The sequence below is a fragment of the Eriocheir sinensis genome, chromosome 60 (genome assembly GCF_024679095.1).
Source record: "Eriocheir sinensis breed Jianghai 21 chromosome 60, ASM2467909v1, whole genome shotgun sequence".
NCBI classification, from domain to species: domain Eukaryota; kingdom Metazoa; phylum Arthropoda; class Malacostraca; order Decapoda; family Varunidae; genus Eriocheir; species Eriocheir sinensis.
Genome location: NC_066568.1, coordinates 8,933,939 through 8,944,966, shown reverse-complemented (window position 1 = coordinate 8,944,966; position 11,028 = coordinate 8,933,939). Strand labels below are relative to the sequence as shown.

Below are 11,028 nucleotides of genomic sequence, written 5' to 3'. Positions count from 1 at the left end.
CGACGTACATGTGCAAGTATGTGTTTGTGATTTATTTGTCCAGTGTGTAAAGTTATTTATAACACTCAACTGACTGTGATGGTATGCTGGGCGGAGTCTGTGCCTGGCGCGAGGTAAACAAACTGTTGAGATGGAGAACACTGCCTCTTCTGGCGCTTCTGCAGTCATAACACATGCTTCATTATGTGGAATGCAGCAGCACAATCTTCTAAAACCTCAATATCCTTCCGATTCATGGTAAGGTGGCTGGAGAGATGCTGGCGTGGTGTTTGTTGTTGTTGGAGCGCGGCGTCAACACAACAGTTCAGGGTCAGTACAGTGTGATGCACAACATTGTTGTTTGGCGATATCACCAACGAAAACAAGCAACATGTCGGGAGAAATTTGCCCTGTGTGACGCCGCCTTAAGAACCCATCACCCGGGACACAGGGCCAGTGTGACATACGGGTTACCACAGTTAACCTTCCCCAGGTTTCCCCAGGTACATATTTATCGACCAGCCCGAAAGGAAGGATGAACAGCTGGGTGAGCTGGACGCTGACTGCCCGGGCCGGGATTCGAGCTCGGGCCCGCAGCTTCGCAGCTAGGCACGCTGACCACTGCACCGCGAGGACGCAAAGGACTGAATGACGGCATGGCTGTATAAGTGGAGGAGACAAGAATAAAGGATGGACATAGCGAAGGATAGAAAGACTGTTCATGTAAAAGGCAAAATGAAAGCAAGACTCGCCAATGGTTAAAGATAATAATAACAATAATGATAACAAGTGTTAAAAGCACAAAAACTGTGCAAGATCGCCGTCGCGTGACCCTCCAACACTCCCCCAACAAGTTATATTTCCAACTAGCGGTCTAAAATGGAAAATGCTGAAAAGTAAAGATGGCGCCACTATAAACACTTGCCTGCGCCACAACGGGCAGGGGCCGACCATCAGGCCCTACTATGAAGCCCTACCGGCGCCACAGGCCGAGACGTAAAAAATAAAAAATAAAAAGCTGACTTTGTTTATAATGCCATGTTGCAGGGTTCATCAGGGCTAACAAATGTTATTATACAATGTCATGTCTACAATGCATGGGTAAGCCAGGAAAACAACTTGAAGAGAACAACAAGAAGATGGATAATCTGTTGATCGGCGTCTGCGACGCAGATAAAAATGATAAAGATGATAATAATAATAAAGTGGAATAAAAGAGAAGTCACAATGCATTACGTTACTATTATATGTACATGGCGACCAGCGCACATGATCATGTGTACACAGATAAGCACACACACACACACACACACACACACACACACACACACACACACACACACACACGTAGACATACACAAACATGTAAACTTAAAAACGTACAAAATTTTTGACCTATACGAAAAACATACATAAGAAAAAACAGAACAATTAAAACAAAGATCAGAGTACTATGAACAACAACAACAACAACAATTACTACTACTACTACTACTACTACTACTACAATAACAACAAAAGATGGTCACAATACAGTACTAATACCATTACAAAATCTCTCTCTCTCTCTCTCTCTCTCTCTCTCTCTCTCTCTCTCTCTCTCTCTCTCTCTCTCTCTCTCTCTCTCTCGTCTACAGGTTTTCCAGGACCAGCTTACGGAAGGACTTTAGGAACCCCGACACACTTCTATCCTGACCTCTTGCCCCGATCGCTTCCCGCTGCTTCTGGGGCGCGACGGGGCGGGGGGCGGGGGCGGGGCGGTTGGCGGGGGCGGGGCGACGACGGGGCCTCTTGCTGGGGCGCTTGGCTTTCTTCACGGGGCGCGGACGAAGGGGGGCAGTGGCTGAGGCGGGGTGGAAGGCGTCTGAGGGAAGAGAGAGAGGCAGTGGGTGAGTGTGAGGATTCGAAAACAAAGAAATAAAGAAAGAAAGAAAGAAAGAAGAAAACTGTATTGGAATTCACTTATATGTTTGTTTTTCGTATATGTTTCTTTATTTTTGGTATTATCTATTATCCATCTATCGATCTTTTATCTGTTATCATATACTGTTACCTTTCATCTTTATCAAATTTATTGCTACTTTATTATTATTATTATTATTATTATTATTATTATTATTATTATTATTATTATTATTATTATTATTATTATTATTATTATTATTATTATTATTATTATTATTATTATTATTATTATTATTATTATTATTACTACTACTACTACTACTACTCCTACTACTACTACTACTACTACTGATACTATTACTTTTGTCATCATTATTCCTACTACGTACTTTACAACTACTACTACTACTACTACTACTACTGCTATTACTATTGTTATCATTATTCCTCCTACGTACTTTACATCTACTACTAATACTTCTACTACTACTACTACTACTTTCACTACTACTACTACTATTACTATTACTACTACTACTACTACTACTGCTACGACATTTTTTTATCATTAATTAGTCTTATCAAATGAAGGAGATTATGCTAAGAGAACAATAAATAAACAACTAAATGAATAAATCCTCAAACAATGACATTCCTGAAATAAACACTAAGGAAAAAAAGTTGAAAATTTAATGCGGACAGAAAAACAAGAATCTTCACAACCCATTCCTTTCCTGAAGTGTTTTGATGCTCCTTCACTGAGATAACATAAAGGGTTGAGTCTGGAGGGCGGTAGACTACGTAGAGTATTGGTAAAGTATTGGTATCCCATTACTAAGAGAACAGTCATTGCCAACTCAAAAAAACAACGGCAGCTTCTAAACTATTTCTCGCCTTCATTCAATTCAACACACTTCACTTCTAACTACTTTTCTTAGCCTATTTCACCCACACTATTACCAACAGAGAAATATAACGTTGGATGTAGCCATTAACACGCATAAGTGGATCATTGAGAGCTTGTAGGGATCGGGTCTGGCTGAGTGATAGCGTTGGAACTGGTCACAAGGGAATGGCCGAGGAAAAGAGATGTGATAGGGTTGTACGGAACGGTGTCTGGCTGAGCGATAGCGTTGGAACTGATCTCAAGGGAATGAAATGGAAGGGAAGGAAAGGAAAGGAAAGGAAAGGAAAGGAAGGGAAGGGAATGGAAGAGAAGGGAGGGGAAGGAGAGGAAATTAAGGGAAGGGAAAGGAAGGGAAGGGAGTGAAATGGAAGGAAACGGAAGGGAAGGGAAGGGAAGGGAAGGAAACGGAAGGGAAGGGAATGAAATGGAAGGGAAGGGAAGGGAAGGGAAGGGACAGGAATAGAAGGAAAGGAAAAGAAGGCGAGGGGAAGGAAAGGAAACGAAAGGGAAGGGAACATAATAAAAGGAAGAGATTCAAAGGAAAGATAGGTAAGATGAGGAGAGGGAAGGGAAGGAAAGGGAAGGAAACGGTATAAAACGAAGTGATTCAAAGATAGGTAAGATGCGGAGAGGGAAGGGAAGGAAAGGAAGGAAAATGAAGGGAAGGGAAAAGAATGGAAAAGAACGGAAAGTGATGGAAAGAAAAATGAAAAATGAGGAAAGAGAAAGGAAGGGAAGGGAACGAAAGAGAAGAGAAGGGGATGGAGGGAAAGGGAACGGAACGGAGAACGAAAAGGAGCAAAAAGGAAGGGAAGAAAAGGAAAAGAAAGGAAAGGAGACAGCGTATAGAGGAAAGGAATGAAACGGAGAGTGAGAAATAAAAGTAAGGAAAGAAGGGAAGGGGAAGAAATGAAAGGAAAGAAAGGAGAAACGAACAGACGGTGATGATAAGATAAATATATAGAGAGAAGGGAAGGAAAGGTATGTGAAAGTGAAGGGAAGGAAAGGAAAGGATAGCCCGCCCAAGGATACAGCAGGACATAAGGAGATTTCAAGAGGTCCGTCCATCAGCCCAAACACGACAGCTCCAAAGGATTAGCTATTCACCATCTACCTTTCCAGCCTTCAATCTTATCTAGCCCCCACTGGAAGCTTTCACTGCCACGGCACTAACTGCACTGCCAGGGTTGGTACACCGATGTTAACAGCAGTACCAAAACGAACCTGAACACGTACCAGAGGAGAACAAGCCGTACCCAAGTAAGAATTTCCATCTTTTTGTTGTTGTTGTTTATGCTCTTTTTGATTTAGTTTCGGTATCCTTAGAATTGTGATTGCGGAGTGTCTTCCTTTTACAGCCACACGCTTCCCCTTGTACTGCAGGGAGCCTTGACGTTACCTCTCGACACATACTTTCTCTGGGAAAAAATTCGTACTAAGACACCCACCGAGCGTACTTAAGGGTGGCTGGAGTATCTGTATTTGTAATTCAATGCAAATGTAATAGTAATTCAGTTCAAATGTAATTAATTTCGTAAATAAAGAAATTGTACTTATAATTGATTGAAAATAAAATTAGGGCGAGGAATTGTAATTATTCATAAGATGAGGTAATTTGCAGCTTCATTCTAATTATTGTGAACGGTGAGTGACACGGCCAAGCTCTCTAACAGTGAGGAAAGACGGACTGACCCTGGAAGAAGAAACTTAACCAATTACCTCCCTGCACACACAGCTCATCTTTGTGTCACTTCTTGCCGTTCAGTTTTATTGCTCAAATGTCATAGTGAATTATTTGAAGAATTTGCAGTTTTTTCGGTCTATTGTTTCTTTTTTGTATTTTCCTAGTTTCTGCTACTCTGTAAATAAAGGACAACTTTATAATCCAAAATACCTGTTTCTCATTACCAAAGGGAGAGGAGGGAGTGACAGGAAGGGAAAGGAAAGTAATGGGAAAGGAAGGGAAGTGAAAGGAAACATAGGTAAGTGGTAAGGGAGGGTCCGATAGGGAAGGTGATGTGAATGGAAGGTAAGGTGATGGGAATGGAAAGTAAAAAAAAAAAAAAAGTGATGGGAAGGGAAGGAAGGGTGACAGGAAAGGAAGGGAAAGGAAAGGAAGCATAAGGAAGAAGTAAGGGATGGCCCGGTAAGGAATAGGGTGGGAAGGGAAGGGAAATAAATGGGAAGAGAAACTGATGGGATGAAAGAAAGGTAAGGCAAGTCATGGGAAGGGAAAGGGAAGGGAAGGGGAGGGAAGGGAAAGGGAAGGGAAGGGGAGGGAAGGGAAGGGAAGGGAAGGGAAGGGAAGGGAAGGGAAGGGGAAGGGAAGGGGAGGGAAGGGAAGGGAAAGGGGAAGGGAAGGGAAGGGAAGGGAAGGGAAGGGGTGTAGATGTGACGGCATGCAGTACACAGGCGGGCAGGTGTTCCTCTCCTTAATGGTTACCTGGAGATGCCTGGGGAGTGGAGAGGTGAAGGGTTAACGTGAGGAGGAGGAGGAGGAGGAGGAGGAGGGATGATAGTCAGAGAGGGAAGAAAATGGAAGGAAGGAAGGGAAAAAAAATAACGAAAAAAAGAAAAGTGAAAAAAAGGGAAATGAGGAAAAGGGATGGAGAGGAAGGGAGAGTTTGAGGAGAGAAGGAAGGAACAAAGAAGAAGAAGAAGAAGAAGAAGAAGAAGAAGAAGAAGAAGAAGAAGAAGAAGAAGAAGAAGAAGAAGAAAAAGAAGAAGAAGAAGAAAAGACAGAGAAAGAACAAGAACAAAAGAAGGGAACAAAAAAAAAAAAAAAAGAGGAGGAGGAGGAGGAGGAGGAGGAGAAAAGTAAAGGTAAAGGTGGAGTTGTGAGCATACGCTATAGCTGCGCGTGGCGGCGGTGCTCATCTCCGTCGCACTGACCCGTCAAGCCTGTGGTGGGAGGGAACCCTTAACCCACCATGGCCAGCGTGACATCCGGGTTACCACAGTCTACCTTCCCCAGGTTTCCCCAGGTACCCATTTTCGACCAGCCCGGAAGGAAGGATGAACAGCTGGGATTCGAACCAAGGCCCGTGGATTCTTAGGTAGTGGGAAAGGAGTAGGAGGAAAATAAAAAGGGAGAGGAAGAGAGCAATGGATGGGTGTGGGAAGAGGAGAGAAAGAATGAATAAGACAAGGAGAAAGAACAGGAAGAGGAGTAAGAGGAAGAGTGCCAGAATGAAGAGGTGTGTGAGAAGGGAAAGGAGGACGGGGAGAATGACAAGCAGAAACAAAAGGAGAGGCAAGAAGAAGAAGAAGAAGAAGAAGAAGAAGAAGAAGAAGAAGAAGAAGAAGAAGAAGAAGAAGAAGAAGAAGAAGAAGAAGAAGAAGAAGAAGAAGAAGAAGAAGAAGAAGAGTAAATAAGTAGGCAGCAGGTGATGAAGAAGGAGGAGAAAGAAAATAACAAGATAGAAGAGGAAGAAAATATGATTAAGTGCGTTTAACAAATCATGGAGAAAGAAGATAAAGAGGAGGAGGAGGAAAGTGGACAACTGGAGGCTCGGAGAAGAGGAGGAGGAAATGGAGATGAATTATGTGTTTATGAGGAGGAGGAGGAGGAGGAGGAGACGAAGAAAGTATAGGACTGGGGCTCGAGGAGGAGGCGCGTGGATTGGAGATGAATTATGTGTTCATGGAGGAGGAGGAGGAAGAGGAGGAGGAGGAGGAGGAGGAGGAGGAGGAGGAGGAAGAAGAAGAAAGTGGAGAACTGGAAGCTTGATGAATTACGTGTGAATGGGGGAGGAGATGAATCATGAGTGAATAGTGGAGGAGGAGGAGGAGGAGGAGGAGGAGGAGGAGGAGGAGGGGGAGGAGAAAGTGGAGAAATGGAAGCTCAGGGAAGAGTTGGAAGAAGGGGAGATGACTTATGGTTCTGAGGAGGAGGAGGAGGAGGAGGAAGAGGAGGCGAAGATGAGGCAACACAAACTTTCAAAAATGGGACGTGAATGAGGACGAGGGGGAAGCATGGACACAGGGCAAAGCAGGCAACAGTAAACAAGGTACCATTATAACGCGAACCTGCAGCCTTCCCAGTGACCTGCTGATCTGACCCCGTATTCCTAAACATCTTGGCGCCTTAGTTCGACTATTTGAAAAGCCTCTCGTAGAAGTTGCCGGGCTTTCCATGGACTGTTTCGTGATTCTAGTAGTAGTAGTAGTAGTAGTAGAAATTGACCTCTCTTTCGGCCACCTCTTTTGATTTTTTTTTATTTTTTTTATTTTTTTATTTTAGGAGCAGCGAGTAGCGTGCCGTTGCCAGATTATCGTACTCAGAGCATCGTATTTACCGGTTTCTGACCTATAACAATTGCCAAGAAACACCAATAATGAACCATTTTAACGATAACTATATATGAAGCCAGTTATTAGGATGGAGGAGACTGTTTTTGGGTCGGAAATTGGCAAACATAAGAGGCTGAGTACGACAATCTGGCACCGTTGCTCCTACGAGACCCGATGAATGTGGCTTATTAAAGAAACCTTCGTGTGGTACCTTGTCAAAAGCTTCCTGAAAGTCTAGTTATACGTACACAAGTTACGCTGCTGGGGGTATGGTTGTCAAAATTTTCATATGCACACAGGAAGAAGTCTAACAATTTTTTTTGGAGAAAGAGCGTTTGTTATTGAGACCTTCCTGGACACTGCAAATATTAACGTTCTTTAGAATCTTGAAAAGTTTGTCTAATATTTTCTCGAAGATATCAGGATCATAGGCCAGTAGAAATAGTAGTAGTAGCAGTAGTAACAGGAGGAGGAGGAGGAGGAGGAGGAAGAAGAAGAAGAGAACGAGGAGGAGGTGAAGGACTAGGAGAAGAAGAAGGAATAGAATGAAAAAGAGATGTAGTAATAGGAGGAGGAGGAGGAGGAGGAGGACGAGGTGAAGGACCAGGAGAAGAAGAAGGAATAGAATGAAAAAGAGATGTAGTAATAGGAGGAGGAGGAGGAGGATGAGGAGGAGGAGGACTAGGAGAAGAAGAAGGAATAGAATGAAAAAGAGATGTAGTAATAGGAGGAGGAGGAGGAGGAGGAGGACTAGGAGAAGAAGAAGGAATAGAATGAAAAAGAGAAGGAGAAAGATGACCAGAAAGAGGAGTAGGAGAGAATGAGATACCTTTCACTTTCGAAGGACGAGGACGAGGACGAGGACGAGGAGGGGGGTGAGAAGGACTTGCGAACTCGAATTCTGGAGGATGAGAGGAAGGAGGAGGAGGCGGAGGAGGGGGAGCAGGAGGATGGGGGGAATCAAAGTCGGGAAACGAATCAAAGTGGGGAGGGTCAAACTCCCCTCCGCGCCCCCCAGATAACTCCGGTATGCTGAAGGGTGACGGCCCCCCAACCTCAGGGAAGGGCGCGAATCCCCCCGTTGGAGGGTCCCCTAGCTCCCCCAGTGACGCCAGGCCGGGGGGGCGGGGGAGGGGGTTACCTGGGGGGAAGAAGCCCAGGTGGGGGTCGGCCTCTAGGTCCTGGCGGGGGGCGGCGGCGAGGAGAGGGGAGCCGCCGCGGAAGGGGTGGGCCTGAGGGGGAGGGGGGAGGGGGGAATTACGTCTATTACTACAACTACTACTACTACTACATATACTACTACATATACTACAACTAATATTGGTATGACATTTACTCTTATTATTACTGCTATTACTACTACTACTTCTACTACTACTACTACTACTACTACTACTGCTGCTACTCACCTCACACAACGCCATCATCACCACCACCACCGCCATCACCATCACGTTAAACACTTTCATCTCCATCACCACCTGAAAGGATGATGATGATAATAATAATAATAATAATAATAATAATAATAATAAGAAGAAGAAGAAGAAGAAGAAGAAGAAGAAGAAGAAGAAGAAGAAGAAGAAGAAGAAGAAGAAGAAGAAGAAGAAGAAGAAGAAGAAGAAGAAGAAGAAGAAGAAGAAGAAGAAGAAGAAGAAGAAGAAGAAGAAGAAGAAGAAGAAGAAGAAGAAGAAGAAGAAGAAGAAGAAGAAGAAGAAGAAGAAGAAGAAGAAGAAGAAGAAGAAGAAGAAGAAGAAGAAGAAGAAGAAGAAGAAGAAGAAGAAGAAGAAGAAGAAGAAGAAGAAGAAGAAGAAGAAGAAGAAGAAGAAGAAGAAGAAGAAGAAGAAGAAGAAGAAGAAGAAGAAGAAGAAGAAGAAGAAGAAGAAGAAGAAGAAGAAGAAGAAGAAGAAGAAGAAGAAGAAGAAGAAGAAAAAAGAAGAAGAAGAAGATGAAGAAGAAGAAGGAGAAAAAAAAGAAGATGATGATGATGAAGAAAAATAGAAAAACAAAAAGAAGAAAAGGAAGGAGAAAAAGAAGGAAAGAAAAAGAAAAAAAAAACAAGGAGAAAAACCTAACACTCCTCTTCCCAACACTCAGGAAATCCTCAAGAAACATAAGAACATAAGGAGTCTGCAAGAGGCCTAAACAAAGACCATAGAAGGCAACTAATCCCGAACGAAGACCTTGGTGGCACAACTGGGCCATTCAACAACGACGTGTGTGTGGGGGAGGGAGGGACAAGCTAACAATAATGATAGGATGTTGATAGCGTAATGATAACACATGTATTGATAGTTTTGTTAATATATAAGTAGCAGCCGTTCTAGCGACAGCCACTGAGCCAACAAACACCGAAAAACGGCTCTTGTGTGGACCATTGTGGGGCCCTGACACACCCACACTCCCGCACCCACACCCACACCCACACACTACACCTCCTCCCTAAACACATACACACCCTACACCCCCCTACACACACTGTGACCAGAAAAGACAGCAACGCCTTCACCGCGACACCACAATAAATCTACACTCCGGGGCGCGTCGTGGCCTGTAGGAAAAAATAAATGAAAGTGCAACAGTTAATGCTCTGAGCGGCGGCCGAGCGGTCAGCACACGGGGATGGTGATCGATGAGGAGCGAGATTCAAGTCACGCTGTCGGCCGGTTCGTAAACCACAGCCCTTTGAAAGTGTTTGTAGTGGGAGCCGAAAGCGTCGGAAAATACTGGCCTGGCAAAGTTTCTTACACCACGCCTGAGGATGTTACCGGAGCTCGAACCTCTGGCCATCAGTTTGAGTGTAATAAACCCAACACCAAATGGCCGCGGCACAATGGTTGGCGCTTTTCTTTTCTTTTTTTTTTTTTTCTTTTTTTTTTTTTTACGTCAAAGCCTGTAGCACCGTTATGCTTCCTTGAGGGGCCTGGTGGTCGGCCCGAGCCCGTCTTCGTGTAGGCAAGTGTTTATATTGGCGCCATCTTTTCTTGGCTCATGCTGCCCCCCGGAGCTTATTCTTGAATGCTTTGGACGGTTCTTTTAGAGCCCCATTTCCCAACCCTGGGGTCGCGACCCCCGCCATGACCTCAAAATATCAAACAGGGTGTTATTATGTTATTATAACACATATACAACTAAACTAGTGGGATCGCGGTCATGTCTAGAGGTGCATGATTGGGGTCGCCTGAAAAAAAGGTTGGGAACCACTGTTCTAGTCCGGGTTGATGGGTGGTCGGTCTTCAGGACAGCATGTGGGTAGTCTTGGGCCACTCGGCGGTGACTGAAAAATCCAAGGTGGTAGCGGAGGATTCGAACTCACGTCGTAAGTCTCGACTTACGAAGAGCAGAGAACAGATCAATTCTTTTTCTCGACTTATGAAGAGCAGAGAACAGAGCGATTCTTTTCCTTGACATACGACCAGCAAACAGAGTGATTCTTTTTCTCGACTTACGAAGAGCAAAGAACAAAGCGATTCTTTTTCTTGACATACGACCAGCAAAGAACAGAGTGATTCTTTTTCTCGACTTATGAAGAGCAAAGAACAAAGCGATTCTTTTTCTTGACATACGACCAGCAAAGAACAGAGCGATTCTTTTTCTCGACTTATGAAGAGCAAAGAACAGAGCGATTATTTTTCTCGACTTACGAATGCAGAGACCAGAGTAGAGGCAGAGGTAGAGGGAAGGCGTCCTGCTTGCACCTCTCGCCCCAGTGTTAGTGTGCGGGAGAGAAAGCGAGATAGTTTATTTATGCTGTAATGCTACCGTAAGGCGATCTATGGCAACCTCCCTCTCTCTCTCTCTCTCTCTGTTGACTTTCTCGTGACAAGCAATAGACACAAGACAGCCATCATCACCCCCCCATCAGCACCCCACCCCCCACCTACACCCAAACACATACACACACAAACACACACACAAAGGCTACAGTGAAAGCAGGATCGTTT

General features: G+C 44.3%; 1 protein-coding gene across 2 annotated transcripts; it reads right to left on the bottom strand.

The window, feature by feature from the left end:
* Nucleotides 1-1,201: 1,201 nt before the first annotated feature.
* On the bottom strand, nucleotides 1,202-10,812 carry LOC126985879 (translation initiation factor IF-2-like). Of its 2 annotated transcripts, none has more exons than XR_007739107.1 (4): nucleotides 10,729-10,812; nucleotides 8,494-8,565; nucleotides 7,914-8,316; nucleotides 1,202-1,843 (listed from the first exon to the last, which is right to left on the bottom strand). XR_007739107.1 is itself a non-coding variant. In XM_050841371.1 (4 exons), exons 2-4 carry the CDS (start codon nucleotides 8,557-8,559, stop codon nucleotides 1,611-1,613), a joined length of 390 nt encoding a protein of 129 aa, XP_050697328.1. In that variant the 5' UTR covers nucleotides 8,560-8,565; nucleotides 10,729-10,812; the 3' UTR covers nucleotides 1,202-1,610. The 2 variants fall into 2 exon arrangements, 1 of the variants encoding a protein (XP_050697328.1); XM_050841371.1 differs by having other exon boundaries at nucleotides 8,226-8,316.
* Between the last annotated feature and the right edge of the window lie 216 nt (nucleotides 10,813-11,028).

Bases quoted from the DNA above. Each gene is read 5' to 3' on its own strand.
- LOC126985879 (XM_050841371.1), bottom strand. From the start codon at position 8,559: ATGGAGATGAAAGTGTTTAACGTGATGGTGATGGCGGTGGTGGTGGTG. The intron at 8,317-8,493 runs GTGAGTAGCAGC...CCTCCCCCTCAG, and splicing joins TGATGATGGCGTTGTGTGAG to GCCCACCCCTTCCGCGGCGG. The intron at 1,844-8,225 runs GTAACCCCCTCC...CTCTTCCCTCAG, and splicing joins CCTGGGCTTCTTCCCCCCAG to ACGCCTTCCACCCCGCCTCA.